The sequence below is a fragment of the Bubalus kerabau genome, chromosome 6, assembly GCF_029407905.1.
Source record: "Bubalus kerabau isolate K-KA32 ecotype Philippines breed swamp buffalo chromosome 6, PCC_UOA_SB_1v2, whole genome shotgun sequence".
NCBI lineage: Eukaryota > Metazoa > Chordata > Mammalia > Artiodactyla > Bovidae > Bubalus > Bubalus kerabau.
In genome coordinates this window covers 19,859,954-19,877,117 of record NC_073629.1, presented here as the reverse complement: position 1 = coordinate 19,877,117, position 17,164 = coordinate 19,859,954, and the positions used below count along the sequence as shown (strand labels likewise).

General features: G+C 57.9%; 1 protein-coding gene across 4 annotated transcripts; it reads right to left on the bottom strand.

Moving 5' to 3' along the window:
• Nucleotides 1-1,726: 1,726 nt before the first annotated feature.
• On the bottom strand, nucleotides 1,727-15,310 carry CELF3 (CUGBP Elav-like family member 3). 4 transcript variants are annotated; one of them, XM_055586843.1, is made up of 13 exons: nucleotides 15,166-15,310; nucleotides 13,875-13,957; nucleotides 8,465-8,513; nucleotides 8,000-8,128; nucleotides 7,797-7,876; nucleotides 6,569-6,712; nucleotides 6,312-6,453; nucleotides 5,821-5,970; nucleotides 5,341-5,406; nucleotides 4,934-5,062; nucleotides 4,560-4,703; nucleotides 3,493-3,630; nucleotides 1,727-1,944 (listed from the first exon to the last, which is right to left on the bottom strand). In XM_055586843.1, the coding sequence occupies exons 1-12, from the start codon at nucleotides 15,308-15,310 to the stop codon at nucleotides 3,503-3,505; spliced, it is 1,389 nt and encodes a 462-aa protein (XP_055442818.1). In that variant the 3' UTR covers nucleotides 1,727-1,944; nucleotides 3,493-3,502. The 4 variants fall into 4 exon arrangements, with proteins under 4 accessions (XP_055442818.1, XP_055442820.1, XP_055442821.1 ...); XM_055586845.1 differs by lacking the exons at nucleotides 13,875-13,957; nucleotides 15,166-15,310 and adding exons at nucleotides 9,705-9,727; nucleotides 10,743-10,805; XM_055586846.1 differs by lacking the exons at nucleotides 13,875-13,957; nucleotides 15,166-15,310 and adding an exon at nucleotides 10,743-10,789.
• Between the last annotated feature and the right edge of the window lie 1,854 nt (nucleotides 15,311-17,164).

The following is a 17,164-nucleotide window of genomic DNA, read 5'->3' as shown; positions in this document are numbered from 1 at the left end:
GCCTAGAAGCAAATGGCCCATATGTTGTGAAGTTAAAGACAACACCTGTGTGAACCCCAGCAGGAAAGCAGTTTACAGAATGGAATCTAGAAACCCGAGAGACTAGGGCTAATGCATCCGCTTTCTGCTTGATAGGAGTCACTGCTCCGGCCTGCTAGATACTTCTTGGGATCTTTGCCTCAGGTCACCGACAGGTAGGTGAAACTGTGAGACAAGTGCGCCATGGGCTTTGGGGCCTGGGTTCCATTCCTGCACCATCCCTTCGTCACTCTGTGACGCTGGGTAAGTGAGCTCACCTCCACATCCTCCATTTCCCTGTCTGTAAAATTATATCCTGCCTCATGTCATCAACTCAGTGGACCTGAGTTTGAGCTGAGCAAACTCCAGGAGATAGTGAAGGACAGGAAAGCCTGGCATGCTGCAGTCCATGGGGCAGCAAAGAGTTGGACATGGCTGAGGAACTGAACAGCAAGAACAGAGGGTTGTTGAAATGAGGAAATGCACATTAAGGGCCTAGAAGAGAATCAGGCAGGTACAGAGATTTGCATTACAAACGGCGGTGGACACTCCGCTCCCAGTATCCCATAGCTCCCCCATGTGAACGAGGGACAAGTGGAGGTCTGAAGTGTGAGGCCGCGTGTCCTCAGCCTTCAGATGGACAGGGCTGGCTATGGGAAAGAGGCCTGCTGACCTGCTTTCTCCCTTCTGCGCCTGCTCTGTAGAGCATTCCAGAACTAAGCCCAAAAGAAGGGCAGAGGAACAGGATCATGAAGGCATGATCAAGGCCTAGACTGTGCTCAAAGGACTTCCTATGAGGAAGTCTGGGCCTTCCTCATAGAGTTTTCTCTCCCCAACCTTACCCTCCATACCTCCTTCTCCCCCCACCCGCTGTGGGCACCAGATCCCCTACCTCCATCCTTCCAAGACACTTATTTGAAGCTTTTAAACTTTTTTCTTTATTTAGACAGAAAAGACCAACTCTTTAAAAGTAAAATGCAATAAATAAATAAGTTAAGCATAGAGAAGTGTCTGAAACTGACTCCCCACTCTCCCCTTACCACCCCCACCCCCACCCCATTTCTTTTCCCTAAAACCTCTTTCTAAAGAAAATGATCAGGTAATAAACCCTTTTAGCCCGCCCCGCACCCCTCCTCCCAAATACCCAGTTACCCCCCAAAGCAAAGGGAGAAATCAAGAGAGAGAAAAAATCCAAGGGAAATATTGTCTAAACTCCCAGAAAGAGAGATGGCAGCGTCCGGGCTGGGCCGGGCTGGATAACGCACGGGTGGTAGTGGTATTTACACGGAGGGGACCAGCAGAGACTGTAAACATTTTTAGGGGTTTGGGGGAGGTCTTTTCCTCATGAAAGGAGGAGGGTCTCTGTGGCTGACTGGCGGAGAGGCAGCCCTCAGGGCTCCCCCACACCCTCCTTAGGGGGGCCCTCAGGGGAGGCAGTGTTTTAGGGCTGGGAGCCCAGGGTTAAGGGTTATCCTACCTCAAGCTGAGGGTGGCAGGGAGTGTGAAAACCAGCTTCTGAGAAACCCCTAATGTGGGGAAGAGGCTGGGGTGAGGTGGGTGGGGAGCGTGTCGGAGGCCCCCGCTGCCCTCCTGGGCCACACAGGTAGACGAGGCCCAGTGGTGGAGGAGAGAGGCGCGAAAGCTGGGCACAGGAGGCCCATCACAGGAGCCTCAGCAGAAGGCAGATAGCCCCGAGCCTTCGAGCCTGGTCCGTGCTCCCTCACAAAAGGCCAAAAGGGCACCTGGCAGGAAAAGGCCCTCTGGGGGAGGCGGGGTGATGGGAGTGGGCCGGTGTCCTGTGCCCCCAGGCCCACGAAGCAGCGTTTGCCCCAGAGCCCAGACAAGGCCCAGGGCGGATGTGCAGAGAGGGCCGGGGCCAGCTGTGGGGAGAGGGGTGAGGCGCCCCTTCCTCTGGTGTCTCCAGACCTGTGAAGGAAGGAAACACAGGTGAGGCCTGGAGGAAGACGGCAGCGGATGCAGGTCACAGGCCCTGGGGTCAGAGGGAGCCGGGGGCGCTGAGGAAGGCAGGTCATCAGGAAGGCCTCGGTCCAAACTGAACCGTCTGGACCCCCAGCCATTCGACAAGGGGCCAGGGTGGAGGAGAGGAGACGGGAGGGTGGGGCGGATGATACAGGTAACCAAAGGATGTTAGGAAGGAAATACTCAAACAGCCCTTGAGAAGAAAGGCTGGAGGGTGTGGAGACAGGGGCCAGAGGAGGAGAGGCAAAGACACAAGGTGACACACAGGCAGGCAGAGGGGACTCAGAGGAAGGAGGGTGAGGTACAGGGACAGACACCTGGAGAAGAGCAAGGGGGCGTCCGCAAAAGGGCGGCAGAGCAGGCCGGGGCGGAGCCGGGGCTGCAGTCTCGTGGGCGAGACCCGCCCCAGCCCCTAGGGGGTGCTCTCATTCCTTTTGGAAAAGGAACAAAGAAAGCCAGAGAGAATGCACGGAACACAGACCACAGTCACCAACCACTGTTGACCAAGCACGTCCCGCGAGCTGCCCCCGGCCCTGACCCTGGGCTGGGGGGCGCTTCCCTCCGCGGCCCCCTCCCCAAATAACAAACAATCGGCTCCAAAGACAACACGCTCGTTCCATGCAACTTACAGGGGCCCGGAGCAGGGGTCCGGGGATGGGGGCTTCGGCCGACAATGGACACGGGCCCTGGGCTGGGGGACCCCCAGGGTTGGGGGGGAGTTAAGCAGCCAGGATTGGGGGGAAAGGGGGAAAAACAGAAAATGTGGGTATTGTTCTTGGGTTGTGTTTTTTTCAGGGGTTTGGTCCAAAAGAGATTAAACAACACAAAAGTAATCAAAGCTCACAGCTCTGTGGCCATGAGGTTGTGGGTGGTGGCGGGCAATGGGGAGGAGGGGGCCTGTTATGTAAAATTCACAGGCAGTCCAGCATTCCAGCCACCTCACCTGAACCAAAGGTACTTCCCAGAGGCCTGACACTCAGACTCCCCCCAGTCTGTTCTGTCACTCTCCCCTGTGCCATGGGTCTACTGCTACCACTTGGGGTCCAGGGCACCACGACCTGATGTCCCCACTCCTCAGGACAACAGATATTCTAGGAGCCAGTGATTTTAGGACCCTCCAGTACCCTAAACCAGTCCCCCTAGTCCCCAAACCCTACTCCCCTAATTCTACTCCATCCCAAAGGAAAACCAGAAAGAGAGACACATAGACACATGGACACTGACCAGACAAACGAGACCAGGTACTGGGGAAGTTCTAGGGAGTGGACACAGGTAGATACAGACTTGGCTCTCTCTGGGGTCACGGTGTGTGTGTGTGTGAAAGAGAAAGTGAAAGAGAAAGACCTGGGTGATTGAAAACAGCTGAGGAAGCTGCTCCAGGTTGCTGAGTGCCCAGAGCCAGGGGTGAGCATCCCTGAGGGGGCTAGGAAAAGGAGGGGGGGCCCTGGCTGCAGTGAGGGGCTAGAGAGCTGACAGGACGGGAGCGGGACCCACCTGGGTGTCCTCAGTAGGGCCGATTGGCATCCTTAGGCCGCTTTAACTGGACTTTGAGGCGCTTCATGCCAATCTGGAAACCATTCATGGCCTGGATGGCAGCCTGGGCGCTGGCTGGATTGTCGAAACTCACAAAGCCTAAGATGAGAGGGTCATAAGGCCTGGCCCAGCCCCCCTCACTCCCCTGAGCTTAGGCCAAGGCCTACCCTTTGCTTTCCTGTAATCACCCTGCTTTTTCCATGTCTCCCAAATGCCCAGAAACTGCCCAGCACACCGGAGGCTTTCAGTAAGTAGTAGTTGAGTGGATGAGTCCAGTCCACCCTCTTGCATACCCCAGGACCTTTCTTCCTGCATTCTTTGAGAGGAAGCCCCCTCCTTGGCCTGGATAGCTCAGAGCCTGCCTTTTGAAACTTCCACTCCAGACCCTAAATGACATCTGAAGCCCAGAGGACAAGTATGTCCCCTCTCTCCCCCGAAGCAGCCTTTCAAAGAACTAAGACCACTAAACCCTGCTCCCTAAGCCTTCCTTTTGAAAACTGAACTACCCTAGCTCCTGAGCCTCTTCCAGTCCACTCAGAGCATGGATTTGACCAACTTTTAAAGGAGGAAAGATGCGGTTTCTGGAGGAAGGGATAGGCCTGGGCAGCAGCTGGTATGGGATATCAGGAGTGGAAAAAACGGTTCTTTCAGACTCCTGGATGATCTGGATTTCAAATACTGGGCCCGTTGCAACCAGATGTGCATGTGTGCATGCTAAGTCGCTCAGTCGTGTCCCACTCTGTGCGACCCTACGGACAGTAGCCTGGCAGGCTCCTCTGTTCATGGGATTCTTCAGTCAAGAATACTGGAGTGGGTTTCCATGCCCTCCTCCAGGGGATCTTCCCATCCAGGGATCGAACCCATGTCTCTCACAGTCTCCTGCATTGGCAGGCACATTCTTTACTACTAGCGCCATCTGGGAAGACCCACTGCAACCCAAAGTGCCTTCAAGTGCATCAGACCTTGTCCTCATCTGGTGTCTGGGCAAAATGTGCCCTATTTTCTCTTTTGGATCATTGTATTCTTACCAAAACACTTGCTCTGATTGGTGGCTCTGTCAACAAAGACTTTGGCTGAGATGACATGGCCAAAGGGGACAAACATCTGGAGGATCTCTGAGTCCGTGAACTCCTGGGGCAGGTGGTAGATGAAGATGTTGCAGCCGTCAGGGCCTGGGTGGCAGCAGAGACAGAAGGAGGTGCTCAGTGATGGGGAGACAGACTGCAAGGGGCCGGGGAAGGCAGCCCCCAACATGCAGGCCAGGGAGCCAGCCACCGCGTCTGTCCCCTACCCACTCTCATCCCCGTGCACGGGGCCAGAGGTGGCCTTGGAGCCCACAACAAGGGCACCCCACCCTTGAAAGCTCTTAGCTGGGACCCCCCCACCCGAGGCCACACCACACCTTCCCGTTGCTGCTGCTGCTGTTGCTGCTGCTGCTGCTGCTGTGGGGGTGGCGGGGGCTGCTGGGCCACCAGAGCAGGAGGCTGTGGGAACGCAGGTGCCACCAGGCTGTAGGCTGCTGGGTAAGCTGCTGGGGGGTTTGTGGAGGACAGAGTTGATGGGGTTCTGAGATGCCCCTGCCCCTGGCCCTCCTAACCAACCCTGTCCCTCTGCCCATAGGCTGGCCAATGGAGCTGACAGGGATGAGAGGTGTCAGAGGAGGGCTGCCTCAGACCATGCCCATAAAGGTGTGTCCTTGAAGGTATGGCCTGAGGTAAGTCTGAGGGGGTGACTGGCAGAAAGCAGGAAGCCCAGGCCTCTTTTCCTCTCGCCAACCCTTCCACCCTGGCTGAGCCCGGGGCTCCTCACCTGTATAGTGCTGCATCCCCGCGTAGGCCTGCTGCAGCGGGTCCACAGGGGCCGCGGGGCTCTGGGCTGGGGAGAGCAGCGCTGACCATGAGAGGGGGCTCAGAGGCAGCGGGGAGCCCCACCTGTGCTTCTGGGAGCCAAGGCCAGGCAGGCGGGGAGGACAACCTCATGGGAGGGCATGGGGGTGAACTGAGAGGGTGGACAGGCACCGAGTCGCGGGCAGAGGGGAGAGCCTGGCATCAGCAAGACTTGAGTCGTGGCTGGCCGTGCCACCCTGGACAAGTTGCCTCGCCTCTGTATGCCTCAGCTTCCCTGGCCGAGACGGGGAAGGAACATCCCTGCCCTGGGTGACAGAGCAGGAGAAAGCGCCTTGTCACCTCGGAGTCTGGAGAGGAAAGGGGGGTCCTGACTGCCCACAGTGAGAGTGGTGGGGGGATGGTTGCTGGGGAGAGCGGTGGGCAGGAGGCCAGAAAACCCCACCTGGGTAGGGGTGAACCCCGTTGGGATATAGAGCGTCAGGGGCAGGCTGCCCGGTGGGCTGGGTGGGCACTGGGCTGTAGCCGTTGACACCCAGGGCAGCAGGGATGGCAGAGACGGGTGTGGCAGCGATGGCAGGAGGCGTGCTGGTTCCTGGGGAGGAGAAAGCAGCACAGACAGGGCAGAGAAGCAGATACACACGGAGATGCAGAGAAATGGTCAGCAAGTCTGGAGGCGGAGGGGAGGAGGCAGGCTACTGTCTGACCCCTGACCCCTCCCAAACCCCACGCTTCCCTGAGCCCCCCTCCCCACCTCCACCATGTGGAAGCTCCCATGAGCTGCCTCCTGCACCCCAGCCCAGCCCAGCCCTGCCTGGACCTTACCTGAGGAGGGGGTGATGGGGGTCCCTGTGTCCTCCTCCCCACCTGCACCATGTGGAAGATCCCCCAACCTGCCCCCTTCACGCCCCCTGCCGTGCCCTGCCTGGACCTTACCTGAGGAGGGGGTGATGGGGGTGGCGATGAGGCCGTTGGCATTGATGGCGGCCATGTGCTGCATCTGCACGGCAGCCATGGTGGCCATGGGGCTGAGGTAGGCACTGTGAGCCGCTACCAGGGCCGCCTGCTGCTGCATCAGCTGGGAACAGAGGAAGAGAGGAGAGTGGGGCCCCTGCACCCTGGTCCGGCTCCCCTCTCCACCCTGGGCCTTGGCACTGGGAGGTGGGGGCAGGACCCTGGAGGGAGATGCTCACGGCCTGGGTGTAGGCGCTGTAGGCGCCGAACTGGAGAGCGATGGGGCTGAACATGCCCAGCTGGGTGGCCACCTGCTGCATTCGGCGGAGACCGCGCTCCTTCTCCGTGTCGGCAAACTTCACCACCAGGCTGGATGAGGCACCCTGAGCACCAGCCCCACACGTGGTCAGAGGGATGGAGTCAGCGTGTCTCCTCCCCAGAGCCTTTAGGACCTGGCCTCAGTTCCTCCACTCCTGGCTTGGCCTCGTTGGGAAGGCAGCCATCATAGCGCCGATGTCAAATGGGGAGGCTTTCATCCTGCCCTCCCCCCGTGACAGGTCGTGCAAGAGACCAGGAAAAGTCGAGGAATATGAAGCCATGTTCTGGAAAGCGGAAGATGCTCCCAGAATGCAAAGGGCACTCCTGGCCTCTCCATGCAGATCCTGAGCCGGAAATCATCCCCAGGGTGGATCAGCTATAGCAAATGTTTAATCTCCAGCTCATCTTGCCTTGTAGCTGCTCCCCCGTGTCCCAGTCCTCATGGTGTGCTCAGGGGACACAGCTCGACATTGAACACCAGCCTAAGCTATTAGTAAATAAAAACTAGCCTGGAACATTTGCAAGGATCCTTGTAGAATCCTGGGCTCTGGAACGCATTTCTCTATCTGATGCTGTATCCTCTCACCCAGGTCCCTGCTAAGTGCCTGCTTGCCCAGCCTCTGTTAGATAACCTGATGGAGTTTGGGGAAACCAAACTCCAAGCTTCCTTGGGAGCTAGCTAGTTTCTTTTGAGGGGTTTGCTCTGCTGGGGAGCCCTCTGTGAGAGCAGTCAGCTAGCTAATCCACTGCCAATGTGAGGGGAGTGGGTAGGGCAGCAGGATGAAGGTGCAGAGGGCACGTGGGGCCACTAAGCAAGTGTCCTGATGCCCAGCCAGTGGGGGCAGGGGATGTGGCGGGGAGGAAGGAGAAGAGGTGAAAAGTGAAGAGGGCTGAGGGCTGGAGGAGCCTGGAGAGGAGGGCAAGGGCTTTTGGACTGAAGATGGGGGATGGGCATGGGGACAAGGGGCAGAGAGATGGTCTTTCCAAGGGGAAGCTGTCCCTAAGAAGTTTGATTCTTCTACTAGAAAATTCTTTTTTAATAAATCCAAAGATCCTATCCAGAACGGACTGCCCACTCTGAGCCAGGGTCTGGTTTGGGCCCAGTGAGGCTGGAAGAGGCCTGAGGGCTGGGGCAGCGGTGGGACTCACCGGCAGGGTCCGGCTGCTGTGAAGGGTGTTGATGGCCGCCTGAGCCTCCGCGTGGGTCTGGAACTTCACGAAGGCGCAGCCTGAAGAGTTCAAGAGGGAAGAGGAAGGGGTGAGTGCCCACCCTGGAGGGTGCCCCCATAGTCCCCATTGCCCATGGAACCAGTGGGGGAGGGCCCGGTGGGGGAGGGCTGTCGGTGGGCTACCTTTGCTGGTGCCGTCTGGGCCCCGCAGCACAGTGCACTCGTCTATGGTCCCGAAAGGCTCGAACATCTTCCGGACGTCCTCATCTGTCTGCTGCTTCCCTAGCATCCCCACAAAGAGCTTCCGGTCTTCTGGCGGGGAGGGCATAGGAGGAGGGGCAGATGCAGGGCCTTGGGGGCACTTTCCCTGCCCTGCTCCAGCCTGGGACAGGCAGAGACCCCTCCCCTTCTCCCCTTCACCTCCGCTCTTCCCTGGGACTCCCCTCACCCTGGGGACCAATGGCTCTAGAGTGTGAAATGGGGATGGTTGGGGGATAGGCTACAGTTACACAGAGAGGACACCCCGGTTCTGAAGGGCTGACTTACACTCCCTGTGGGCCTCAGTTTTGCCATCTCAGCAGTGGGCTGGATCACATCCCCTCTGGCCACCCTGACTCATGCCCACCTTTCCAAATGTACAGAACCTACCTCCTCGGCTCTCGCTGTCGGCTGGCTTGACCTGGATTGGCCTGTTCATCTAAAGGAAAGAAGAGAAAGGAACTGCTGGGGACCACTTCTGACCACCCCAGGTGCCCTCCCCAGGCCAGGACCTGCAGAGAGGCTAGAGGGAGTAAGCCCCAGGCCCAGCCCTCTAAACTGTTGGTGGGAAGGAAGGGATGGGGTTCAGTCTTGTTTGGGATTAGGACCCGAGGGGATTAGAGGTAGAGGAAGGAGAGGAAGAAGAGGAGGGTGCTCCTGGGGCAGGACTCCAAGCTCAGGTAGGGCCCCAGGTGATCCGGCCAAGGACAGGTGCTGCTCTCCTTAGGGGGAGATTTGGGCTGCCCACAGGACCCGGGTCCTGAGATAGAGCCCAACCAAGGGCTATTCAGCAAGGCTGCCTCAGTTCTACAAAGTAGGAGCAGCAGAGGCCACCCCATCAAGCAAGCCCCCAGGAAGACTCTGGACTGAAGGAGACCCCACAGATGCTCCGACTTCCGTCTGACCCCTGGAGGTGTGGCTGCCTCTTTTTCTGCCCCCCTACACCCCTTGACCCCAGGGGGAAGGCACTCGGGCAGCACAAAGGGAGCAGATGCCCAGTCTCCGTGGCAACGGGAGAATGCGCGCCATGGCAACCGCCCACTCAGCCTGATTTATCCGTCCCCGTCGCCCTGGCGACCGTGGTGACGTCATCACTTCTGCTGCTCCACACACCCGGAGGAGTGGGGAGGTGGGTGGGAACAGGGTATGTTGGGGGTGGAGGATTTGGTGGGGGCAGAAAGGTGGGGGAGGGGCCCAGGAGAGCTTCCTGATTCTGGAGGGAGGCGCTGAGTAGGCTCTACAGGAGCCATATTGTCCAAGCTCCTGTCTTCCTCTTCCAGATCAAATCCTTGGTGTCTCACTATCAAGACAGCTCTAGGGGGGGAAATGCTGTCCCGTGCTCCTTTGAGATTCTCCGGGTACCCAGAAGTCCTCCTGAACTCTACCCTCTCCCTACCCCTGCAGCATCTCCCTTTGTTCAGCTTCCGGTGGAAATGCCCACAGTTCCCTTCTCTGTGTTCCTGTCTGGTGAAAGGACTTGGGAATGACTCCTGCAGGTTGATTTCCTTCACCAGGGTGGGGAGCATCTTAGGAACTGGAGAGGCAGGAGAGGACTCAGTATTTCAGGTCTGAATATATTTTGCTGTTGAAGACTTTGACTGTTGGGGCCACACCTGGTCACCCCACTCACCTGCTGGTGGAGCTGCCCTTGTTCTAGTGGCCAAAAAAATAAACAGAAGTAACCATTCATCCACATTCCAAGGGTGGGACCAAAGTAACCCTCAGGAAAGGCACTAGATAGACTTCGAGGGCTGGCCCTGCCACTCACTAGCTGGGTGACCTTGGACATTTCTCTCCTCTAGGCCTCAGCTTCCTCATCTGTGAAATGGGCTGGATCTGGCCGTCTAGAGTCAGGTTGCCCTCAGCCCTTGAGACTTCATGTGTCAGCGCATCACCCAGAGAAGTGCAGGAATGGTGGTTGTCCCTGCCCACTTCTCACATGCACCTTGTTCCCAGGTGGCAATCATGCCAGTCTGTCCAGCTGGACTCTGCAGATGAGGTATTCTCAGCTCCAGATCCAATCTAGGCCCCACCTCAACCAATGCGTTCTCCCTGTCCACCCCTCCCCCTAGTCTCTGGATCTGAGAGCAGCTGGCAGGGGTGGGTGGTAACAGACACACAAATCCTCTGGCCAATCTGCCCCAGCTTTATCCTTCAGCAATCTGGGATTATCCCATCGGAGGCTCAATCTCCTCAAGGGCGTGTTTGTGTGTGTGTGTGTGTATGTGTGTGCATGCAGCGAGGGGTAGTGGTCAGCCACTCAGGCCTCTCGTTCTTTCACTCTCCTCCTCTCCTGTTCTCTGGTCTAAGCGACCAGGAAGTCCCCTCATGGGGATCTCAGCAGCCAACCTCTCAACCCTACTACAGGATTAGTAGGACCTGAGTCACAGCTTTGGGGAATTCTTAGGCTTGGCACTAACCCTTCCCAACAGGCCCCTGGGGATTTGCTGTTCTGGTTGGGGATGGGGAACCTGGGATCCAGAGAGAGAGAATGGTGCTCCTGCCCTGCAAGGCTCCCAGGCACAAAAATAGCATATCAATAAATATCCACAGCTGATATAGATTTGCACGAAAACACACGAGTGCACAGACCACAGCATAGACCACAGTGACGGAAGGCTCTCCCCACCCCCTGCAGACAGCCTTCTCCCTTGGTAGCCCCCAGTACCCCATTCCCAGCCTCTCCTTCTTGGCCTGGCACTTCCTGTGGGAAGCTCAGTCTTTGTTAGCTCAGCTCGGGCACACCTGCCCCCTCCCCTGAGTCCAGCTGGGCCCTGTTTACCTGGCAACCAGGTGCCGGGTGCCTCTCTTCCCTAGCTACTACCCGCCAGGTGATAAGCCCTCCCCAGGGCCTCCCAAAGAAGAAAGGGCTACTTATACTCCAACCAAGTATCTATAAGGCCCCCACCAACATGGTCACTTGTAAGTAAGTTCTTCTCACCAAGAGCAAAGACCCCACTTCCAAGAAGAGTTCCCCATGCCCACAAATCTAATTTTTCTGAAGGCAGAGGCCTGGTGCACTGCCACTCCCAGCTCCAGACTCAAGCCCAGTGTCCCAGATCACATAGAGGCCCCTTCCGTGGAGCCATAATCCTCCTGCCCAACGGCAAGGTGAAGGGGGGATTCATGTCCCTGCCAAGGGATTTTGGCCCAAGTAGAGCAGGAAAGGTAGGCCAGATAGAAGGAGTCCTTCATGCCACCACCTCCAGGAGGCCACAGGGAGAATGCTCAGAGAGAATTCAGGGTCCTGTGACAGAGCCTTTCCCAGGAATTCTTAGGAAGGAGAGAAGGGAATGGGGTTCCATGGCCATAGGTCCAGCTCCCATTCTTTCTCTCTGCAGCATTACACATCACCCAAATATGGCGGTACCTTCCAGATTCTGGGGTGATAAAGATGGGGGAAAGGAGAGAGAGTAAACGCCCCCATTAAAGAAAGAACCTGCAGAAGGAAGCATGGAGATTAGACAGTAGGGGGAACTTCCCAACACAATTGCACCAGAGCTGGAGACTGGACACACACATACACTCACACACACACACTTACACACTCATCTGAAGGAAAACACTGCCAGAAAGGCAGGTGGCTGAGAAAAGACCTGGGGCACACAGGGTCAGGCCGAGCTTGGCTCCCCTAGGCTGCCCTGGTCTGCTCCCCCAAACCCCAACACGGGCCCCCCTACATGGGCCCCCTTGGAGGACAGAATCCCTCATTTCCTATTGAAAGCTCTGTGAGGTGCGTCTGGATTCTATCATCTGGGGCAGGGGCCAGAGTGAGAACTCAGCGTCACCTGGGAGCTCCGGCCAGGGCTGGACAATTATTAACCGGGGTGCCCTCCTCACTCACCTCTGAGCCCAGGCCTTACTTCCTCAGGAAGAGGAGGCAGCACCTTTCCATACCCAGGATGGAGCCATGCCCGAGCCACACAGGCGGCTGGAGGGGGACAGGGCCAGGGAGGAAGCCCCCTGCTGGCATAGATGGCCCCGGGGCTCCTGCCCATCCCTGCCATCTCTCTCACCCATGACCCCCAACCCTGCTTTCTACCTCCTCCCTTGGCCCTCCCCACTCCTCTTTTCACAGGAATTCTGAGATGGGCGACAACAGAGAAAGAGAAACAGCAATGGAAATGAAAACTGTTGATCTGTGTGGGGCCTCCACAGAAGGAAGAGAAAAAGGAGGGTCATGAGGTCATGCGATGGAAACCAGGCTTCCTGGAGATGCTTGTGCCCAAACACAGACACACACACACACAAGCACACACACACAGACATACACGAGCACACGCAGATACACACGAGCACACGCACACAAACACATACACACATGAGTGCACACACACAGACACACACGAGCACACGCAGATACACACAAGCACACACACAGACACATACACACATGAGTACACACACACAGACACACACGAGCACACGCAGATACACATGAGCACACACACAGACATACACACACACGAGCACAGACACAAATACACACATGAGTACACACACACACACACACACACACAGATACACACAAATGAGCGTGCACACACACACACACGTGCTTCTTAGAACCCGAGCCTGCTCACACATGCCCAGATCCTTCACTTCATGGGCCGTGGCCGGGAAGATGGTGGGTGCAGGCGGGGACCTGGCAGTGCGTCTGCTGCCCTAGGGGCACTGAGGGTCGAGGGCCACAGAGGGTCACTTAGCCACGGAGGGTGTGAAGTTGGGAGTGATGGAGACAGTCCTGTTTTCCTGGATTCCCCCCACCCTCTTTCCATCTGTTTTGTCTATTTCCCTCCCTGGAAGAGCTGGAAAAACAGGCTGCATCTCCATTTCCCACACAAGGGGATGTGACAGGTGTGTCTCCAGCACTCAGACTGTTCAGCAAATATTGGCTGGAGGGAAGGATGGAGTTAGCTGTCAAGAGGTACTTTCCAGGGGAGGCCACAGAAGCCGAGAGATACGGAAACGAAATGGCACATCCTTTCCCCCCAGGATGCATAACTGAGGGGGGGCAGTCTGAGAGTCTTTATTCTTGTCTTCACCCTCCCCCGACCTAGGCCTGGGACAAGCTGCAAGGATGGCTGAGAGGAAGACAAAGAGCTCTGACCTTGCAGGAGGGAGGCCACATTGGAGGCCACCCTGCCTCCCTAGGCATGCTCGGTGGGGTCAGGCCGGACCCTCCATGCTGATGGCTGCCTGCCCTTGTCTGTTGCCCCTTGCCCCCCTCCTCAGGGCTTACTCCCAGCCCAGGCCCACCAGGCCCTGATCCACCCCGATGCCCTGTGACACTGTTCCTGTGATTTCTCCTGGGAGCTACGAGGTGAGCGTGTTCGACCTCAGAAGTAGCTCAGAGATGCCTATCCAGCGGGCACCAGCTGCTCATCTCAGGGTGCAAGCACGCTTCTCCCATCTCACAGTCAGATTTCCTCCCCAGAGCCAGAAAGAGTGCCTGAGCGCCTCCTGCCCCCCTCTGCCCTGCACTTGGTGCCCACAGTCTTCTCCCCACACCACCCAGCCAGCTGAGTCCTCCCTCTACATGTGGCCCCAGGGGCGGGTGGGCGGGTGGGGAACGGGCCGCCTCTGCTGCTGGCAAATGTTGTATCTACTCCACTCATCGCTGTTTTCCTTCCATATCCGTGGGAAGAAATGCATGCATCTTCAGCAAGGAGGAGGAGAGCCACCAGGAGGAAGTGACCTCCTAGTGACCAGAGGAGGTGGAAGATATGTTCAGTGTCTTGGGAAGGTGGTGCCCCTTCTACGGCCCTTCTCAGCCCTCTGGCCCTGGAGTGGGACTCACCCCTGGAAGCGTCTTCTGTTCGTGCAGGGCGCTCTGGGCCTTCAGGGCTGAATCGCGGGCACAGTATGTCAGGAAGGCACATCCTGAGGAGGGGCAGGGGCAGAGAGGCCGGGTGGGGGTGAGTCCCCATCTCCCCTCCCTAAAAGGCTCTCCTTCCCTGTGAGCCTGAGGACCAGGGAGCTGCTCACTTCTTGCTACCTTCTGCCTGCTGGGGAGGGGAGGTGCCTGAGAGGGGGTGCATGTTCTCCCCAGGAGTCTCTGGGCTGAGGAGCACGGGGCAGAGACCCCTAGACCGGGAGTCTTCCACAGTGGGGTGATGGAAGAGAGAGAAGCCTGGGCTGTCGGAAGCTGGGGCTTTGTGTGGGGGGAGGAGAAGGGGCATGTGATCTCCAGACAAGTACGTGTCTGTGGTTTCCTCTCTTCCTTAGCTGGTCTTATTTCCCCTTCCTCCTTCGCCTCCACCTCCCTCCATCTTGGTCATCACCCCTCCCCTCTCCCATTTTCCCTATTTCTTCCTTTCTTTCCAACTCCGAGCGTGGAGAGCAGACTAGAGAAGGAAGGGAAGAGCGGGGCACAGGAGTCCCTGGGCTGGTGGACAGGAAGGCAGTGTGGCCCCTTTGAGCCCCACCACCAGGGGCTCTCCAAAGCCTGACCCCGGACCTGACTGACCCTGGGCCTGACCCTGCTTAGCTGCACAGCCCTGAGGCCTCTCTTCACCCCCAGCTCCCTTAACTTCCCAGTCCCTACACTTCCCACATCTTCACCAGCCCCTGTCATTCTATAGTCACTCCAGGCCCCTCTCTAGTTTCTGGAGCTGCCCTGCCCAGTCCATGAACATCCATCCACTCTCTCCAGGTTAAGCACGTGACCCCGGGTCCATACCCCTGTCCCAGTAGTATCTGAGGCTACTAAGACTCTCCTCTTGTGCGCGACACCTCCCTCACACACACACCCCTGCCCACCTTCTGTCCCTCAAACCAGCTCTCTCGTTCCTCCATCCTTCCTTGCGTACACGTCCACATCATCCGCCTCAGCTCGGGGAGCCACACCTCTGCAGCCCCTCGACAGCTCTTCCCCCAAAGAGGCTCTCCTGAGTCCTCCACCTGGAGTCCCCTGGTCACCCAAGCTGAGTTCTCTTCTAGCTCTTCCATCCACACTACCCATCCCAGGAACTCTTTTCCTTCCAGATCAGCCTTTTCCAGCCACTCCATCCCTCCAGCCTGGCCTGTCCCCTCCTCCCAGCCTCCCAGCCCACTCCCTGAAGCCTCTCCAGCCTGGCCTGACCCCTCACCCTTGTGCAGCCCGGTGTACTTGTCCTTGATGACAGTCAGCTCGAAGATCCGACCAAACTGTTCGAAGATGGGTTTCAGGTCCTTTTCCTCCAGGTGCCTCGGGATCTGCCCCACAAACAGCTTGATGGCATCCGGTTCCTTCATCGGGGCGGCCCAGGAGAAGGGGCCGAGGGGAGCAGGGAGAGGCCCGAAGGCCAGGGGGAGCTGCCCAGCAAGGAGGCAAGTGGCCGGGGCTGGGGCCCAGCCGGGGCTGGCTTTCCCTGTGGCCCCAACCACAGTGCTAGCAGAGGGGCAGCTCTTCACACAAAGGAGGCCCAGGGAGTTGAAGGCTAGGGGTCAGGGGTCTAGGCAGACACTGTCATGCCACCAGGGGGCATAGCCCAAACAAATGATCTCCCTCCCAGAGAGCTGGCAGAGATCCCAGGATGGGGGGCAGTGTGGCCAAGACCTGGAGGGTCAGGGTGGTAGCAGAAGCACTGGGAACTGGGGGTTGAGATGAGAGCTGGAGGTGGAGGGCAGGGGGGTCTGAGGAGCGTGACGGGATGGGAGCTGAGGGCTGAGGGTCCTGGTATGGTAGCCAGCAGCGCTGGGAGGGGGGCACTCCTGATGTGGGGCAGGTGGAGTTCTCCTTGGCTTTCCTGGAGGACACCTCCCCTGTGGCTGGTCCTTCTGCTGGGTCCGAAGATCCCTGATGCCAGATGCTTGGTCTCTGATGGCGGCAGGGCTCCGGGGGTCCCTTTGGCCCTGCCGCCCCCCCTTCAGGTCCTCCCCTCAGCCCCCCTCCCACCCCCACCCCGGTCCCCGGGCCTGGGCTGCTGCTGGCTGCTCCCGCCGCTGGGGCTGCCTGCTTTCCCGGTCACCTGGGTCCCGGAGCTCTGCTCTCCGGCCGCGCTCTCCTCAACAAAAACCTACCCCCTCCACACCCCCCTCCCCACTCCCACCTCCTTTCCCCTGACATCAGTGATGTCAGTCTCAGGGGTGGAATACAAATTCTCTACCCTGGAGAGGGACGCACAATCCAGACAAGAGCCACGCCCTCTTTCTATCTCCTTCCTCCCTGACTCCCTTCCCACCCCCAGAAGAGCAGCTGGTCCTGTTGATAATCACCCTTCCCCCATCTTACTCCCCAATCACGAGTTGGGCAAGGTACTAAGATGGAGAATTTACAGAGGAGCCCTAAGGTGGGGTCCATTGTTCCGGGGGCTGGAGCTGTCCCCGGTGCTGGAAGAGAAGACCCAGGAGAGGGGAGCAAGGGGGAGGAAGAGAGGGGAGCCGGCGTCTGGGGAGACTGAGAGTGGGGAGCCAAGGAAAGAAATCAGAGGAAAGAAGAGGGCATAGAGACAGTTGGGCAGGTTAGGGGCGGGTGAGGAGAAGGGTGTAGCTGGGGAGGGAAGCAGGTCACGGAGCCTGGGGGAAAGGGCAGAAGGGACCCAGAGAGAAATATAGAAACGGGGTTGTGGAAGAGAGAGCAGGGTGAGAAGAGTACAGAGAGGGAATTGTATGTTTTCCAGAAGAGAAAGCAAGGAAAACTCGATCTTGCTGGCATTTGCTGACGCCCCCTCCTTGCCCTCTGGGGGGTTTGTGTGTAATACGTGCGTGGGCAGCGTGGCAGCGGTGGTGGTGACAGCCGGTGGTGACAGCGTCACGGGTGGTGACCGCCTTCTCACTGGGAAGCTCCTTGAAGACCAGGACACCATTTAATTCAGCATTTTACTGTTCACAGTGTCTAGCACAATGTCTTATTCACACATAGTAGGAGCTTAACAAATATTTCTTGAAGAAATAGTCAAAGCAAAGAACCTCTGATGAGAGTAGATTCCTGATTGCTTCAGTGGGCAGAATCACAACCGTACGCTCCCCTTTAGTGCAGAGGAGACCCAAACGCTCCTTCCTTCTCCTTCCCCTGCTCCAGGTAGGTTCCCTGAGTGGGACTCTGAGACCGAGTCAGGTCGCACAGAAGCACACTTGGGGGCCAGTACTCCCCTAGACAGCCCTACT

Bases quoted from the DNA above. Each gene is read 5' to 3' on its own strand.
- CELF3 (XM_055586843.1), bottom strand. From the start codon at position 15,310: ATGAAGGAACCGGATGCCATCAAGCTGTTTGTGGGGCAGATCCCGAGG. The intron at 6,713-7,796 runs GTGAGTCCCACC...GCTGGTGCTCAG, and splicing joins ACAGCAGCCGGACCCTGCCG to GGTGCCTCATCCAGCCTGGT. The intron at 6,454-6,568 runs GTGAGCATCTCC...CTCTGTTCCCAG, and splicing joins ACAGCGCCTACACCCAGGCC to CTGATGCAGCAGCAGGCGGC.